Source organism: Oryzias latipes, chromosome 6 (genome assembly GCF_053564925.1).
Source record: "Oryzias latipes strain Hd-rR chromosome 6, Olatipes_Hd-rR_3.1".
Classification (NCBI taxonomy): Eukaryota; Metazoa; Chordata; class Actinopteri; order Beloniformes; family Adrianichthyidae; genus Oryzias; species Oryzias latipes.
The window spans coordinates 3,663,540-3,682,852 of record NC_136242.1 but is presented as its reverse complement, the minus strand read 5'-3'; the positions used below and the strand labels follow the sequence as shown (position 1 = coordinate 3,682,852).

General features: G+C 40.5%; 1 protein-coding gene across 1 annotated transcript in view; it reads left to right on the top strand.

Moving 5' to 3' along the window:
- Window positions 1–13,601, top strand: part of LOC101175057 (solute carrier family 23 member 2) — a 65,359-nt gene extending 51,758 nt beyond the window's left edge. Inside the window, exons 10-12 of the mRNA XM_004086272.5 lie at window positions 2,930–3,038; window positions 12,307–12,402; window positions 12,504–13,601. Of these exons, the coding sequence (XP_004086320.2) occupies window positions 2,930–3,038; window positions 12,307–12,402; window positions 12,504–12,688 (390 nt within the window). The 3' untranslated portion in view covers window positions 12,689–13,601. The remainder of the gene's footprint in view (window positions 1–2,929; window positions 3,039–12,306; window positions 12,403–12,503) is intronic.
- The last annotated feature ends 5,712 nt before the right edge of the window (window positions 13,602–19,313 follow it).

Sequence of the window (19,313 nt, the reverse complement as noted above, 5' to 3'; positions counted from 1 at the left end):
GCCCAGATGAGGGGCCTGCCACCACTCAGGAGTCCATACCATCCCCCACCCCTAACCTCAGGTAAACTAGGGCAATCCAAGAATTTCCCCCATAGTATTCCAGGCAAACTACTAGACACTGGAGGCTAGCAGAGAACATATGCAGGGACAGATCCTTCCACCCTATAAGAGGACTCCAGCAAGAAGTGATGGGGCAATGTTGGAGGTCCCCTTATGAAGGCTTAGGACCAGAACCAGCCCCACTGTGAAATGGACACCCCCAACTATGATGTACAGGGATCTCCAACTCATGGTATAGCCAAACATCTCAGAGATCCCCCTGGTCCTGGGCCAGGATCCCCAGACCCAGGAAGCCAAATACCCAAAGTAAATAGCCACTACTGCTGAATGGCTGGACCCCCATACAAGGGATTGGGTAGGGGACAGGGAATCTGTGGGTACCACCCTCCAAATGTCATGTTTACATGTTGTGTATTAGGGTTGGGCGATGTCACTCAAATTGGCCGTTGACAGTGTCGTTGATATCGTCGTGGGGGGGGGGGTATTTTTAATATTTCGGTCTTATATAATTGCTATTCGTTATTTTACTTTATTTATTTTATTTCCCAACTAATGACTCATCCGCGATTATCCAGTATAAACTGAGGGAAGTGACTTTAACAAAAAAGCAACTAACAAACTAGAAAAGAAATGGTCTGCTCCCGCACTAAACTAGTCAAGTGGACCGGCGGAGCGGGGACTTACAGCTTTGTGTTTGAGTGGAAAGGGGGGGGGGGGGTGCTTTGTTACATGAGCGGTATGTGGGAGATTTAGAACTGCGATCCGTTCCGCAGCTCCAGGGGAACGGGCTACCGAACTCAGAACCGGGTCTAAAAGTGTGTGTCTGAGCAGAAGATCGTGAGCACACACACAGCGCTTTGGGGCGGTGTAAGCTTCAAAGCAGAAAGGCCGCTCAGTCCTTAGAAATCGTTCAAACAATCGAAACCGAAAGTCGAGTCGTGTCCCGACTAAATAAAGGCTGATGTTGATCCCACATGTTTACATGCAGCCAAGATGCAGATTGCAGCACCACCCAAAGTTAATGTTGTTAGCCCGTGTTAGCATACTGCTAATTCTGGCTTCTTTCCGGCTCCGTTTTTCAACAGAAAAAGCAATGACCACACGGATTAAAAATAAAATGATGAGCGAACAGGCGTTTCATAATAATCGTAACATTATTAAAAGCACGTTTAGAAGATCGTCTTGTATATTACCGAGCTGATATATAAATGTATAAAGGCGCTCGGCAACATTGTTTTGTATTGAATTGTTACATTCATAAAGTTTGAGAAAAAAATAGCCGCTCGGCGGAACTGATATCCGCTTCCGGTTTTTCAAACCCTACTGCGCATGTGCGAATGATTTATTCCGACCAAAAGTGTGACCCATGTGAACGTTTGTTATATTCTGAAAACATTTTTCTGGAACCATGTACACAGTTGAATTCTAATCCGACCATTGATCCGGTCAAGATATTTTTCACATGTAACCGCGGATTATGGTGTCGACTCCCAGCGTGCCGGGGGCGTGGCATCACGATGGTGTCTCTCCATCGGGATGTCAGTCACCCATCACGATGGACGATGGTATCGTCCATCGGCACAACCCTATTGTGTATAATGTGTCGGAGTAAGGAGTGAGTGTAGTTTTAAATTGGTGGGTAGAGCACAGTAAGAACACCTTCTGCTTGTTAGCAGTGACTTTTAATCAGCCTCCCACCGAAAGACCATATATGTCTAATGTGCGATTAAAACCAAGAGGGGAAGAATCACCAACAAGTAGCCCAATCCCCAAGAAGCATTGCAAATTGACCCTCCCACAGACATTCTAATGAATTGTCATGTGAGAAAGGAGGGCAGTCAGAGGACAGCTTCCAGATTCTCCCACAATATTTTTGGAGGACTCGTCCCCCAAGCCCCCCAAGCCTTCAGGTCTCCCCGGCAAAAGTAAAGACCCCCCAGGCCCAACCAGCCCATGCCACTCGCTGAAAGAGGAGCCCTCAAGGGTTTTAGTGGGTCTTCCAAACAGCCAAACACCCCAAACCCTCCCCATCCCACAAAAATAACCCATCAAGTACAGGACTGACCCCCCCCCCCCCCCCCCCCCCCCTCCCAGCCCATCCCCCACCAGAGCCTCGCAGGTCTTCACTCTTCTGATATTTAGTCTTAAACAGTCAAGAAAACCGGCTAGTACTAAGATAAAAAAGCATTAGTTAGAGCTGGACTTTATGTCAGTTTATTATTGAGGTTGTAGAAAAATAACTTTTTAGCTATCTTCAAAGGACTTCTGTAGCTCTCTAAACCTTCACTAAAAACAAGCAGAGACACCAAATGAAATTTGCCTGCAAACTAATGTTCAAAGTCTCAAGATCATTTCTACGCATTTTTTCAACAGTTCACCTACTCATTAGTGTTGCAGCCCACCCAACAAGGTTTTTTTTTTCCATTTAAAGAGCCTCTCTCATCAGACTTTGTAAAAGGTTGAAACACTTTGCTCTTTCTGTTATCATTTAAACTATTTTATTGACCAAAACAAATTTATGAAAGGCATGTTTAGACATGCTTCTGTGTCTGTGTCTTCTTTGGGCTGTGGTATGGAAAAACAAAATCTAATCACATACCTATTGTGAAACCTATTCATGGCTGGGCTGACCACACTCTGACATTTACTCATGATTAAATAAAAGGTGAATCCCACACCAAAGAAGAATGTAGGTCATTTCTGTTCCCAGATTAATTCTAATCACATTTTAGATACATTCCAAAACCAACATAGCATTCCTTATTTTGTTTAGACACAAAAATAAATTAATGGTTTGCATCTGGAATTGATTAAACCTCCTAAAACTGTTTGTCTCTCATAATTGCTTTCCTTATTTTTTTTTATTCAGTACGTGGACCTCAACTCGTCTCGCAACCTCCTTATCCTGGGCTTCTCCACTTTCAGCGGTCTTGTGCTACCCAGCTGGTTTCACTCCAATCCTGGCATCATCGACACAGGTTACTAGCTTCTAAAAAAACTTTTTTGGTTTAAGCAGAATCATTCAAGGACTACCTCAACCCAAATATATGTGCAAACTCCTCTAAACTATTTGGCGTGCTGTATATGATTTTTTGATTTATGCCTTATTTTTTCCACAGACTCTTTTGTGTTTTTTTGGCCGATTACATTTAATTTAACCCTGTAAAGTCCACGACATCAAAGAATTGAAAGAAAATTAAATTGTCTTTGTAACTAGGAGGTTTCTTCAACCCTATGATAATATCCACAAAAATGTTCCAATATCAATCTTTATTTGATATAGATAGTGTTAATTATGATATGTTGGATGATTTGGTACGTTTTGTTCATAAAAATGTTGGTTTAAGATGCAAAAAATACTTCCCGCCCAAAGTCTTTCTGAGATTTTAAAGAAGCAGCCATTTTGAAATGAGCAAGAAAAGCCTTTATACTGCCCCTAGTGGGGTGATTATGAACTACAGGGCAGGCAACATGGACCAAGTTATAAAAAATGGGTTTTTAAGGACATTACTGATCATTCTAATGAGATAGAAGGTCTCAGAAAGGTGTGTATCAAATATGATAGGAATGGTATGTAGGGTTAAAAGGGTAAGGTGTTAATGAACTCTTGTCATTTGTTTTTCTGGAGATCTTAGTTGTAAATTCCTAATTTAAATGCTTTAAATACTTTAAGTGCAGACTGAAACATAGTCTTTCTCGTATTAAGTAATTTATCAGAACCAACATGCCTCAACTTCCTTTTGTGCTAGGCTTTTTTTCAACTTCATTATCTTGCCAAAATTATTTAGCAGACTTCAGCGATGCCTCACTGACACTAAAAGGATTTCCGTTTCTGGAATTGTTGCCTCTTGTCAATTAGAGTTTGATTTCTTTTATCCTAAAAAACATTAAAAACGTTCAGGTGTGTCTCAGGTAGGCCTACATGCCATCAAGTTTGAAGCTCCATCTTCCCACTGTCCCTTTACCTGCAGATTACACTTGAAAAGATGGCAGCGGTATTGCCAGCCTAAGCTCCTAAAGCCAAGTTGTTTTCAAATCCCACAGTCCCAGATGGCAAACGCTTCACCTTTAATCTTTAGCCCAGATTTTAAAAGGGCATGGGCAACCTTTTATAATTGTCTTAGCTGATCGTGTCTGCATAGTTTTTTTTCCTCCTCCCCTTTTCTCCGGGTCAAATAAGGAGAAAATCATTGCATTTGTAACTCAGCTGGTCCTGCTAGACCTCCAAGACTCAGCTGGGTGTAGGAAGATGTTTAGCCTTTTGAGGGCACTGTTGGGGTTCAGGTTGATTGTCTTTTCTCATATCAGTGGTGTTTTACAAGTTGCTTTCAGACTCTTGTACATGACAATACATTACTGATTGGTTGTTCTAAGCTACCTTTCCTCACAATTATACTTTCTCAACATTGTTATGGGTTACATGAGTCCTGAATTAGTTCAGTGTAGTGATTGTATAACATCAGCAGAAGTAAAGAGTAACACCCAAAGTGACAAATGCACCATAGAAAAAAAATCTGACTCCTATGGGGGGCGGTTTATGGAGTAGGAATGAATACTGATATGAATACCAATATTCTCTCCTGTGGTTAGTCTGGAAGCAGTGGAAGTAAAAACTCTAGTCTAATATGTTTCCTTAATTCTCACATAGAACTCTGCTTTTCATTTCCAACTGCAGAGCATTAAGTCAATCCTGAAATGTCAGCTAATCAAAATAATTTATCTTGACAAAGTAAAGCATTTGCAATCTATCACTGATCAATCACAAACTCTCTGCTGCTATCCTCCTTTAGATGAATTATTGATCTGCAGGGGGTGAGGGATCTTTCAAGTCCCCGTCAAAAGAGCAATCTTTCCGATAAAATAGCCCTTCTCTGCAGACATAAGACCTTGATCCTATGAATCATGTGGTGCGAGTGTCTCCCAGAAAAGTGCTAATCCAGAGTTCACCACTGGGCATGAGGCTTGTCTGGTTCTGTCAGGTCTAGGCTGCTTACCTCCCAATCCTCTTGGCCAACCCCCATGCCAGTAGCCATAATCTGGCGGGATCAGATAAAGCACTCTTTCCCCAGAGTCTTTCCCCAGCCTCAACACTCAGCTGATATCTCCACACCAGAGTCAGTGCGTCTTGTAAACAAACTACTCTCATCCAGATTTCTTTGATGTACAGGCCGGGGAGACTTACCGGCAACTCAGTGGATACCTTGAACTTTTGACTGCTACTTTTTTGGACAGGAACTGTGTGTGTATGCTGGGGTGGGCCATTTGAACAAGAGTGTGTTCAGAGGCCAACTACGTCAGCCCTGCGTGGAGTGCTTGATTCAATTTGATGCACCTTCATTAGGCATTTTACTGCCTGAAGGGTATTATGAAAGCAAGCAACTGGACATGCAGGAATCCACAAACTCAAAGTATCTCTGTATTCATCAGTATCGTGGTACACATGTCACATGAAGGGCTGTTTCTGACTCAGGGAACTAGCATTGTACTGGTATTGTGATTACAAAGTTCTGCTTGCCTAACAAGCATAATCTGGAAGTCACTGTAAATCCACTATATTATGAGGCCTTGTTGTGGTACTGGCTGTGACTGTTAAAAAATTTCCTGTAATAAGGCCTCAAAAGGAGTCAAATAAAACTAGTAATGTCATGCATCTTGTGTGGTATTATTTAAAATCAAGAACAAATCTCTTACAACAAGAAAATAAATTAAGGTTTAAGATTCGGTGATGCAACTTTTAAACTATTGTATCCCTACATTTTCATGAGTTTGGCTGAGGCTACAGTTAGGATTTATTGGAAGAGTCTGAGACGTCTGTCCTTGTAATGACTGCCTGCACAATGCTATGCAGGCTAATTGAATTTAGTTTGTGCTGCTTCCACAATTGAAAAATTACTTTGTAAAATTTTGGTTCCAATGGAAAACAATGCCAAGTTAGGTCTGCAAAATGTCAAGTAACTGAAAGAGTTTTCAAAAGAGACAACTTGTTTATTTTTTTTCATGACTTTACCACCCACTGAAACAATGCCTGTGTGTTACACTCATATCACACTATAATGTCAGAAAGTGCAGTCCTTAATTTCCCACAACAGATTTCTGCATTTTAACTCATGATAAGCTGTGCTGCTCATCTTTGACCTGTGCTTAGAAAAGCAGTCAAATCAATCCAACTGTTAACCTAAAAACACATAACAAATTCTGTAATAAAGACATTTAACCAGACGTCATTGTAAAACATTTATAAACAGGGTTCCTACACATTTCTTAAAGTATAATTAAAGACTTTTTAAGATCTTGCATATAGAAAATTAAGAGGGGAGCCGGTTTAGCTTGTGCTGGTTTGCGGCGCCTTCCGTCCGTGAAACCTGGGTTCGACTCCGGCTGCTCCCTGTTCCCTTCTCTACTTCTGTGCCGGTCCCAAGCCCGGTTGCTTTGAGAGGGTTGCATCAGGAAAGGCATCCGGCGTAAAACATTGCCAAGTTTACCATGCGACTCGTTCGCTGTGGCGACCCCTGATGGGAAAAGCCGAAAGAGTAACAACAACATATAGAAAATTAAGACAAATTCCCCAAATTCCCATGGACGAAGAAAAAACAAAATCCTTGAACTTTAGAACAATTACTTGTCAGTTACAGGGTAACGTAAGAAATTACAATTACTAGACTCGGCGAACCTCATTATTTCACCAATCACGTTTTGGTGCAGGGAACTGGGGGGCTACTAAAAAAATGTGTGTAAACTCTGACGTTCTCTCGAAACAAAACGGATGCCAATAAGAAAAAAAAAAAACAATAAAACAGCTAACAACACATGTGCGCTAGTTGGATATTGGTCAAAGTAACATGAAGAGAGCATAAATTTGGACGTAGACGAGTACGTAGGGTCATTCGACAACAGGAGATATTCTGCTTATTTCCAATTTTTTGAAAGCAATGGAAAGGAATTTCAGCTAGATGCATGTTATGTCCTGGAGATAAACTGCTTTCCACTGCGCTAGAGTCAATGATCAACCTGTCTATACACCATGTAGGCTACTATTTTATATTTATATTCATTGTGCTATGTTTTTGTTCATCTTCATGTGATGTGGTGATCTTAATGAGGTTATCTTGTTTGTGTTAGCTTTATTCCCTTGAGAATTTGTATGTGAGTGGAAAAAAGTAATTAGTGGTGAATTACTTTTTAAATTTGGGAATAAGTATTTTAATTACTATTTTATCCAGTAATTAAAGTCAAGTAATCAATTTCTATATAAAAGTAATTATCCCGACATTAATTTTTGTTCACTAGTTTGTTTGTACACATATTTAATTTATACTTGATTATCTTAGAAATACAAAGAATCTGGAAAACTTCACTTAGACTGCTCAGCACCAGGTATTTCTCTCTAAGTCACACTGGTTGAAGTTTTATTAAAGATGTCCTGGATCCATTTTAGTTCAGTGAATCGGATCAAATTGAACCATTCCAAATGAACAAATATTGACTATTAATTTGATCAGTGACCACAAATTAGGAAATAAATCCTTGTTTACACCCCTAATGCAGATAAATGCAGCTGCATAAATCTTGAACGTAACAAAGCAAAAACAAAATCCAAGTTAGGTGACGAGGAACCTGCCTTTGACTGCCACCAAAACCACATTGGACCGGGCCCTTTCGAGCTCTCCTGCAGGTGGTGGGCCCATGGGAGAGGGATCCGACACCATGTTACTTGACTGAAAAAATGTAATTTGCCATCTCTCTGTGGGTGGCGTGTTCCTGTCCCTGGTGGAGGAGATTAAAAATCTAGGTCCGTTGTGGTGAAGAGTTGAGCCAGAAAGCAAAGCTCTCAATTTACCGGTTGATCTACGTTCCACTACTCACCTATGGTCTCATGAGCTCCGGGTCAGGACCGATGATATGTGGTCCTGAATACAAGCCATTGAAATGAGCTTCCTCTGTAGGGTGGCAGGGCGCTCCCTTAGAGATAGGATGAGAAGTTCGGTCACCCGCAGAGAACTCGGAGTAGAGCCGCTGCTCCTCCACGTTAATAGGAGACAGTTGAGGCGGTATCTAGTTCGAAGACATCCCGGACGCCTCCATGTCAAAGTCAAAGTCAAAGTCGGCTTTATTGTCAAATGTACTGCATCCATAAAGACATACAGCACAGATGAAATTGCTTTCCTCTCACCCCACAGTGCAAGCAGCATATAAAATAATAAATAAATAAACGACTTAAAAAATAGATAAAAAGACAGCAATAATAAGAAGAATAACAGTAGTCTAAACAGTGCAGGGAGCAATGAGATGGTTAAAGTGGCAGTTTAAAGTGACAACAGTGCTGAGAACAGTAAGTGGATGGGTTAGTGATGGCAGTCTTTGGTGAAAGTGGCGATCTGAACTGTTGTGAAAGTTTTCAGTGCGGGCTTGTAGGACGGAGTGGAGGGGCCAGAGGGGGGAGGGCAGGGAGGGAGTTGAGTGTCCTTATCGCCTGATGGAGGAAACTGTCTTTTAGTCTGCTGGTTCTGGCCTGCAGACTTTGCAGCCTCCTCCCTGATGGCAGCAGGTTGAAGTGTCTCTGGGATGGGTGTGAGGGGTCCCCTGCAATCCTGATGGCTTTGCGGGTGAGGCGGGAGCGGTAAATGTCCGAGAGGCCAGTAAGAGGGACACCAACGATCTTCTCAGCTGTTCTCACAATGTGCTGCAGAGTCTTCTGGCAGGACGCGTTGCAGGCTCCGTACCACACGGTGATGCAGCTGGTCAGGATGCTCTCGATGGCCCCCCTGTAGAAGGTCTGCATGATGGGGGGAGGAGCTCTGGCCCTCTTCAGTTTGCGGAGGAAGTACAGGCGTTGTTGGGCTTTCTTGGCGAGTGATGCAGTGTTTTGGTTCCAAGACAGATCGTCGGAGATGTGCACCCCCAGGAACTTGGTGCAGCTCACCCTTTCCACAGCAGCACCATTGATGATGAGTGGAGCGTGCTGGGTGGGAGTTCTCCGGAAGTCCACAACCATCTCCTTTGTCTTCTCCACATTCAGGTGGAGATTATTGTCTTTGCACCACAGAGCCAGCCTGTTCACCTCCCTCCTGTAGGGGGTCTCATCGTTGTTGTTGATGAGACCCACCACTGTGGTGTCATCCGCAAACTTGATAAAGAGGTTGGAGCTTGATGTTGGGGTGCAGTCGTGGGTCAGCAGAGTGAAGAGAAGGGGGCTCAGCACACATCCTTGGGGGACCCCTGTGTTAATTGTAATGGTGCTGGAGGTGTTGTTGCCGACACGAACTGCCTGTGGTCTCCCTGTCAGAAAGTCCAGAAGCCAGCTACACAGGGAGGTGTTGAGTCCTAGCTGGTCTAGCTTGTGGATGAGCTGCTGGGGGATGACTGTATTGAAGGCAGAGCTGAAGTCAATGAATAGCATTCTGACATGAGAGTCTTTTGTTTCCAGGTGAGTGAGGGGTGAGTGGAGGGCTGTTGAGATGGCATCATCGGTCGAACGGTTTGACCGATATGCAAACTGGTAGAGGTCCAGAGTGGGGGGGAGGGTAGACTTGGGAAGTGTGGAAGTGCTCCGGGCCCGTCCCACTGGGAGGAGGCCCTAGGGAGGACTCAGGACACGCTGGAGAGACCATGTCTGTCGGCTGGCCTGGGAACGCCTCGGGATCCCCAGAGGAGCTGGAGGAAGTGGCCGGAACGAGGGAAGCCTGGACATCTCTGCTTAGAGTGCTGCCCCCGGGACCCGGTCCCGGATGAGTGGAAGAAGATGGATGGATCTAATATTTGAATTCATTATTTTACTTAAGAATTCACATATATCCCTCATTTTTCATTTTCCTCTCCTCAACTAATTTCAGCTTGTACATCTTCATCCTCACTAACAATCTTCCTTCTGAACAATATTCCCCTTGCATTGTTCTTTTTTCAATGACCTTTTCAAACATAAACTATTTTCTTTGCTGCATGTTTCCTTTCTACCATTGCATTAGGTTTTATCTGGAACTATTAATTACAATAGTGTTCAGAAAACTGTGGTAGAATCATTTAGTGTTTTTTAGTCCCATTGCAAACCAACCAACCTCCAGCTTGCATAGAAATATGCCTACCTGATTGTGAATGAATTGAGTGTCCCCGCACAACAACTCAAACGTAAACTGGCTGTAAGAGCGTGTTTGTTTAGGGAAGCAACGGAATTTGCAGATAAAGTAAGATCAAATTTTGTAGCGATGTTAGGACACTGAGACGCTAAAATTATAAGATAAAGTGCTGCCTAGTTCACAGCCGCAGCTCCTATTGTATGAGTGTTAAAGCAGAAATACCAAACAGTACCGGATCGTATCGTCTTACAGCCCTGGTCACACAGGTGCTACCTGTTTTACCTTCTTCTTCTTTGTATTCTTTTTTTTCTTTTTTTTGTCAGTGGTTGGCATCCAGCTTGATGGTGCATAACATGCTTTACTTGCATAGTCATGGTTGAAAGATTAAATTTTAGACCAGAACATTTTTTTTAACAGCACTATTTTTCGACCAAGATATCACAATTTAAGACTGTGCTTTTTAAGGCCTTATTTTCAAATTTTTACATTCAAGGTTTTTAAGACTTTTTTAAATGGCAGCGTCAGTTTTGCGGAAAAATGTCAAGTGAATGGGCTTCATTTTGCTGGAGCCAGACATATGATGTCACACTCGCTCAGTCCAGTTCTCTTATACCAGCGGTATCAGGATCTAGGCCACAAAAGCCAGTGTTGAATATGTTTTCCGACCAATATGCTGTTGAAGCTCCTTATTGGCTAAAGACACATGATCTAGGTAATCATCAGTAGAAAAGACAGGATTTCTGGACAACCAGCGGGAGGTTTGCTCTGAAGGCCGGGAGTTCGACACAGTCAATAGTTTGCGACTTATACTTCAAAAAATATGGTAATTAATAATATTACTTTTAATAGCAATATTTTTGTATGGGTTTCTTATTTTTCATCTTTAAAAAATCTGTTATACACCGGCAAACAAATATCATACAGAGGCTATTTATTCTGAAAATCCAGTATGTAGTGTACCAGTGAAGGTGACAATGTCAGTCACCACAAGTGTCATTTTAATGTTCTCTTTTGTAAACATTCATTTAAATGCATCTTATCACCTCACTTATATACTTCTATTCTATTTTCATTTAATGCCCAGAGTGTTTTACTCAGTACTCAGCCTTCCACACACACATTCACACACTGATGGTGGCTCTGCTGTCTAACACTGATGCCAACCTGTAACCACCAGGAGCAATGTGAGGTTCAGTGTCTTGCCCAAACACATTATGACCCATGGACGGGCAAGAGAAGAACCAAACTTGCGATCCTCAATGAGAGGCCCACCGCCCTGCAACACAGCCACCCAGTTAAATTTTTTAACATAGAAGCTTTAGCTTCATTGTTAACATTCTTTAAACTACCGTAGCTCTTCAACTATGTACACAATTAAGGTAAGTACAACTGATTCTGAAGGGGAGAAAAGCAGCCTTGTGTTGAGGGCCTTGCACTGTCATGCAACACTAGCCGTTAGCCATTTTCTTTGCATCAGAATCATCTTATTGACATTGATTGCGTTAACGGTTGAAGAGTTACAGTAGTTCGAAGAGTGTGTGTTATTCAGGTGTCGCCGGCAACAGCTCCGATGTTAAAGGGTTAAGTTAATCAAAGCCTAATTATAGCCCAGCTCACTCCAACTACACTCTAGTGATGTTGTATCCCAGCACCTGTTATCATTTACTGATTCGTCTTAGTTTTGAAAAGTCTTGAAAAGATTCCAAGTCTTTTAACAGCTTTGGCCTTTGGCAACAACAGTAAGATTTTTCAGCAACAATTATCCCATCTTTAGAAGGCAGATACGTTCTGGCTCTACACCCAAGACACAAAAAGAGCCGAAGGCTGCACTTCTCATTGTGCTGTTAAAAAAATCACCCATCCTGCACACTCAGAAATAAACAACAGTAAATGGTGGTGCCTCAAAAAAAAAAGAGTGTACTGAAGTACACGGTTGTCTCCTCAACAAGCTGCACCAATCACACTAAAAGGTGGAACATTGCACTTAAGAGGAAGTAGCTGCTCAGCTGGGGTAAGTAGTTCTAGTTGGACAGATTGAGGGTATTAAAGTGTCTTTTAGTGTTTAGGTCACTAAGTATGTGTCATCTATCCAAAAATGGTCAGCTAGAAGACCAGCTGAACAGACACATACAGAAAAATAAAGACTAACATTATATATTCTGCTTTACATTTCAAGGATTAAAGGAGCTGGACCAAGTGATTGTGGTGCTCTTTACCACACACATGTTTATTGGGGGATTTTTTGGCTTCATCCTAGACAATACAATTCCTGGTAAGAGGGTTTTTCTTTCTTCTAGGGCCAAACAAACCCACTCATTTTTACCAGCTAACCGTATGCTTCTGTTTTGTTTGTTTTTTGTTTTTTTTTATCAGGTACTGATAAAGAAAGAGGGATCAAGAACTGGCAAGACAAGGTTCAAGAGGAAATGAATAGTTCATGTGACTTGTCGTGCTATGATATTCCTTTCTGCCACAGTGTTTTCAAACGGTTGAAATGTTTTCAGTATCTGCCCTTCCTTCCTTCTTACAAAAACACAAAGGAGAGAGTATCCAAGTAGGAAGGTTTTCAGCTTTTCAACAAGGCCAAATGATGGTGGAAACATCTTGCATTCAAAAAACATTCCTTTTATGTATTTTGGGCACAAACAAGGACAGTGTATAATGTTACAGTACTGCTTTGATCTTATCGTTATAGTTAAAGAAAATGCAATGTGGATGAATCAGATTACAGTATCGCCTTTCTGCTTCACCTTCTTTGGAAAATGCTGCAGCAAAAAGCGTTTAGTGTTTTTAGTTTTCGCTTTACATCCAGTAGAAAGGTGGGTGCTATTTTTGATGACAAAAATGAATGCTAGATCCAAATTTGTGAGAAGCAAAACTAACTCATTTTTAAGTTGTAATTTAGCTTAAAAAGCCCTTTTCACATGAGTTTGGAGGGTTAGGCATGAAATGTACACAGGATCAACCCTACCTCACTAAGAGGAGGTCCAACAGGATCGGCAGGCAGTTTTACCAAAGAAGTGGTGCAACATCTTCAAAAAAATGCTTTGCACATTCTTTTTTCAACACTCCTGCTTTAGGCTGTACGCCTCATTCTTTTGATCTGTCATCTCTTAATAGAGATGAAAAAAATTCCTTTTTCACCATGCTTTAGGTATTATACATTTTTGTTTGACGATAATTGTATAGCAGTATAGTAAAATGTTGTTTTTAGTCTAGTTATGGACTTGAGGCTTTTGTTATTTAAATTCATTCTACTAATAAAACTCTGAAATGTAATTTAAAGAATTATATATTAGATTATGATTCATTTCATGTTAACTTATTTACAAAAACTGTTTATACCCTGTCCAAAAGTGTAACTACCTGAGACCCCACTTGTTTTATTAGGATGTAATATTTGCATTAAATATATGTGTATATATATATATAACTATGACCAGAGAATTAAATGCCTTTGTGTGGTCTCTATTCAATGAGTACATGTGTGTTTCTCAACACAGAACTTTTATAATTGTCCCAGAAGTCAGCCTTCGATCACATTAGATCTACCAGACTAGTTTTGCTGGAATGATAGCCTTTAAAAAATGTACCAACAGTTTTCAGATAAGTTTTGATTGAAAGGATAATTGGCAGATATTTGGGTCATCCATATATTCATCTTCAGAAGCCACTGAAAACCTTTTGAGCTCAGCATTTTAGCAACATGACCTGGAAAGTAACAAGGCGTCAGTGGATATTGAGAGTGAACTTAAGTATTGTTTACATGATGTGTTGCTGAAGGTAGTTTTTTGACCTCATAGAATTTCATCCATCTCCAGAACCCTATATCCTTTTTGGGGTCTCAGAAGCCAAACCAGTTACTGTTGGACAAACGTAGAGTAAACCCTGAACAGGCCTCCAGTCTGTTGCTGTGCCACACAATCAAACCTAGGGGTAATTTAGAGCAGTGTTTTTCAACCAGTGTGCCGCGGCACACTAGTGTGCCGTGGGAGATGGTCAAGTGTGCCGTGGGAAATTGCCCTCATTAACTGAAAAATTAAACATTTCCCATCTCCAGGATTTCAGCTCTCTGTTCATCCAAACAGGCCCTGATAAAACACTGAGGAGTTAAGAATATAAAAGATCGTAAAATACTTTTTCTTTGCGTTTATTTTATTTTATTAAAGACATTTTGATAAGAATGACGTACCGCGATTCACCTGCAACTCCGGCTGTATTTTGGAAAAGTCCCGTCCTTTTAACTGTCTCCACCAATCATTCTTGGGGGGGTTAATCACGTGTCATCAGTCTGACCAATCAGAAGTGGTTAAAGTCTTCACTTCCTTGTCCCGATTTAGCTCGTAAAGTCGCTCAGTTCTAACATAAATACCAGCTAAAGCTCGTCTTTATCGGTGCAGCTTTCCACAGAATCCGATGTCAGACGTGGAACAAGTGAACAAAACAAGGAAGCTCAGAGACGCGATCTCCGCCGGCCGTTTAATGCACTACATCTCCCATGATGCATTGGGTTGTGAGAGTGACAGCGCTCAAGGAGATCTGTTGTTAAACGTCTTGAAATCAACGAACACACATCAAACTGTTTTTACATCTTCTAACTTAACTTTTATTGCATCTTTTAGAAAAAAACAGCTGCAGTTTCAAGCTTTTTCTGCCACAATTATCTCAAAAATGCATGTGAGATTGTGGAGGGGCTGTAGATCAATACAGACTGAGTTTCTCCGTTTTTTTTGTTTTTTTTTTATTTTTGGATCCTGGTGTGCCGCGGGATTTTTTTTAAGGTTAAAGTGTGCCGTGGCTCAGAAAAGGTTGAAAAACACTGATTTAGAGTGACCAATCAACCTCTGAAGCACGTTTTTGGACTGTTGGACAAAGCCCAGAGTGTCCAGAAAAAACCCACACATGAACAAGGAGGACATGTGAACTCCACACCGAAAGGACCAAGCTAGAATTTGAACCAGGGCCTTATCAAAATGAGGCAAGCGTGCAAACCAATGTGCCACTATGGAGCGATAAAAAAGAAACTAGCCAAAATATTTAAAATCACCATGTTGCAGAAAAGAAAAGATGCAGGCCTTATAAACACCAAGAAATACAATCTGAACATAAAAGCAAACTTTTGATACCATCTATTTCGGCAGAAGGATTTCTTACATAAGCATAGGTGGTGACAGTGCAAGTCTCAGATAAGAATAAACTCTAGGAAGGCTGAGTTTGAAAGTCAGTGATCTCTCACCTATGCTCCAGGCTTTATTTATAAACGGTTAAGGCCAATACTTTTTCGTCAATAGCATGCTTCTTGCCTGTTTTTGTTTCTTAGCTTTATGTCTGCCATGACCATGTCTGCAAATGAAACGTGTGTGTATCAGGGGGAAGTTGGGAATCAGAATGTTATATCTGTGAAATCACAATTGATCCACATAACTACACATAATTTTTCCATTGAAGAACAAGAAGTGCTTTAAGTGGGTCGGTACACACCTGTACTGAGTACCGGCACTTCTAAAAATAGCACTTTAAGTAACCACAAAAACTTGAAAGCTTTAATTATGATTATTATATTTTTAAGATGAGAAAGACATATTTATTGTAAATCCTTGAATTATTCTACACCTACTGGCTCAAACTGTGCACTTGGGCCACACGTCTCTGACAGTGTCAGGCATCAATCTTAGGCATGTATTACATAGCAGTCAGTCCAAATGTACTCTGGCATTGTTTTTGAAACACGTGTTTCAGCACAAGGGTCTCCTCATCCTCTCCCTCCCTCTCACTCATGATGCAGAAACAAATAAACTTAACAGGATAGGCTGACAAAGGGCAAAACAGCTAGACAACAAAACACATTGACAAGTACCCACGCTTAAACCCCAATCTGCCCAGACAAGCAAAGTGAATGGGATCCCACAATTCCTTGCTCTGCCAGATCTGACCATAGGCCCAATATGTCTGTGACCATCGCTACAAAATATTATCACTGGGCAGAGAGGGTGGGACGTCACCTATGGAAAATGCCTTACATCCGGCTATCGCAAAATGAGGCCAAATCTCTGGACAGTGATTGACTGAGTCGTCTGAGTCACGTTTTTAGGGCAACCACAGTCCACAGCCATCCTTCCACCGAAAGTCCCAAGAACCTGTAGATCAAAGGACGGTTTGCACCAGATTTAACTCTTTAGAAACATTCCTCCATACGTTTTCTACTTCTAATTTTTCAGAATTTCACGTGTTATTTTAATTGTGGTTTTATCTGAGGATGTACGCAGAAAAGATGACCAGTCCGTTCGTCCCACATGTGACATCTGCCACATGTGGACAGAGACATGTGAACACGCTCCTACTTTGATTCAGTTCTACCATCAAATCAACATTTTCCAAGCTACATGCTTTGAATCAGTTATTTTAAAAACAGGAAGGTTACAGTGGCACTAAAGAACAAATCCCACCAACAAATCGCTCAACACAAAAACATATTAGAGATCAAAACGACAATTTTCTTTACACTTTCCATAAAAAAGAAAAGAACATTTCGGAAAACAAAAGAAATTGTCCAAAATCAAAAGTAAAAATTATTTAACAATAAAAATAATGACAAAGGTGAATAAAGGTGGAAAGATTTCATGTAATCCATGGACACCAGTGAAGATCACAAATCATTGAAGAAAAAAGGTTCAGAGCACTGTCTAGTGGGTCTAGATGACCCAACTCCCAATGTTAAAGTGCCTAGGATAGCACAAGGGTTACATTCGAAGGTTATTTGGCATGCAGCAATACTGCAAATGCTCCATGCCTTAATAATACTTTTAATAGGATGCAGGCTTTAAAGACACATTTGAAAAACATCATTATCCAATCAGCGATGTGTTGTATTACCGTTTCTTATACAGTTTCATTTTGTAACATTTCATTTTGATTATTGGAAGTTACTTTTGTTTTCCAAAACTTTTCATTTTTAGCTTCTTTCATACTTTGGGACTTGTGTTTTTTTTTTTTTATAGTCATTTGTTTTTTTAACTGTCATTGTGATCTTTAAAATGTTTTTGTGTCCAGTGCTTTGTTGATGTAATTTGCACTCCAGGGCCACCGTAGAAACCAAGTGAAAGACAAACTATTTCAGGAATACTGGAATGCTCACGAATATTTGTGCTTGTGAGACGAAAGGTGAGGAAGGAAGGAAATGCTGTGCAAACACCTGACAGTAGCTCAACCGAGGACATTTTTGACTTATGTTGAAGGGGGAAATGCGCTGACAGTAAAACAAAGTTCAAACAGATGCCAAAAAACAAGTTGAGAAGAGTTTAAAATGAAAAAGAATGTTTTTTTGTTTTTTTTTTCACAAAGACAACTCTTTTCATGCCATCGAACTTTTATTTTGGCCACCGAAACCTGATATTGAGTGCCACATATTGTGCTGTCTAGTTTATAGTAAGGATAATGACTGAGGAGAAGGTTAAGTGGGTTAACACTAATGCTAAGATTAGGTCTTTAGTGGTAGTAGTTAAGATTAGGTTTATGTTGTTGAGCTAAGAACCTTCACAAAAGGAGAGTACTTCTTCTACATTGTAGGTGTGTGCGTCCACATGCTTAGGAATGTTCTGTCTTTTTTTAAATAAACCTCGGAGTAAACATCCAAATGCTGTTTTGTCTTCCTCCACCATTAAGCATTAAAAAAACAATCAAACCTCTGACTCCTCCTTTTAGATACTGATCTTCGGATCAGTAGACAGCAAAGATGAGCTGCTCTCCTAAATAAAAACTACAGAATGCTCTAAGCGTTAAGATCCACATCTGTCCCATCCGGATCCAGCATGTCACTAAACTCCCAGGTTAAATCCTCTGTGGTATTCATGAAGAGCCTTCTGTCTGTCTGAGCATGTCTGTGTTTAACAAAAGCTTAAATGAGATAAAAATGCTGAACATTGTTTGAGACAAGCGGATGCAACTTAGCAGCTAATCCAATTCACAAAATGTCCTTAAAGAGCAGCATTTGACAACATAAATTAAGAAAAAATTAAATAGGAAAAAAATCTGTCTAACACGACCTGGTGATGCAATAAACACTGTTAGACATGTGTCCTCTTTTCGTTTCCTTTTGAATAACGTGATGATTTTATGCATTAAAGAGGCGTTTTATTCAAATCAAAAATAAAATTAATATGGTCAGTGTCCCTCTTTGTTTAAAGTATTTTTCTAAAATAGAGAGTTGTATGCCAGCTTAATGTTAGAACATTATCGTGGTAATTAACAAATGTTTGTTTTTTCAAAATGTCAAAGGGATCATGTTTGTTGTGGTTTTTAAAACGAGTGTATATAATTATCCTCCACCACTTTCTACTGCTGCAGTTATATGTGGAGATGTCACTGCAGCAGACACACAGATACAATTTTCAAGCTTTAAATTGTCAAAGACAGTCAGCTTAGTCAGACACTACATTATCTGCACAAAAAACACAAAACAGTAAATGTTAGATGTCCTGTTTGGATACATTTGTTAACTAACTCATTTCAAAAGATTATCAAATTGGTGAAAGTTTAATATTTCTGTTTTGTTTTTTTCCTTAAAAGGATTTTGAAGAACAAGTTTGAACTCTTAGCTGTACTATCTGTTGCAATTAGGGTAGCAGGTTTTACCAATGTCCTGAGTGACACAGCGAGGAAAACTAGACCACACACGCAGCAGCAGCAGCACTTGCAAAGCCATGAGGTCAGGGTTGGGGCCAAGTCTGAGAAGTCCACTATCACCTGGTGACAATAACAGGTCATTGACAGAAGCAAAAACTCTGAATTCTTGTCAAGACAAGCAAACTACTCTCTGACAATAATCTAAGAAGATTATTGGGCTGATTGGGCTGAACTGACTTGAGAGTTTGACAAGTAAAGATGCACTTTAGGACACCATGTTCAGAATGTGAGGCATTAGATAAAGTCCATTAGAGAATTAACCAAGCAAGATTTATCATCCTTTACAAAATGTGATTTCTGACTGACTTGTAATGTAAAGACTTCAAAGGTAGAAGATCTATCAGAATCTACTCATTGTAGAAATGGGACAAATATGTTTGTCAATCAATGCATTTTATTCTACCACTAAAAAAGAAGAATATGGCTTTTTCTGGACAAATATTGAGAACATTTGCACAGAAAGGATTTGTGCTTTCTTGAAGACTTTATATTAACCATCAG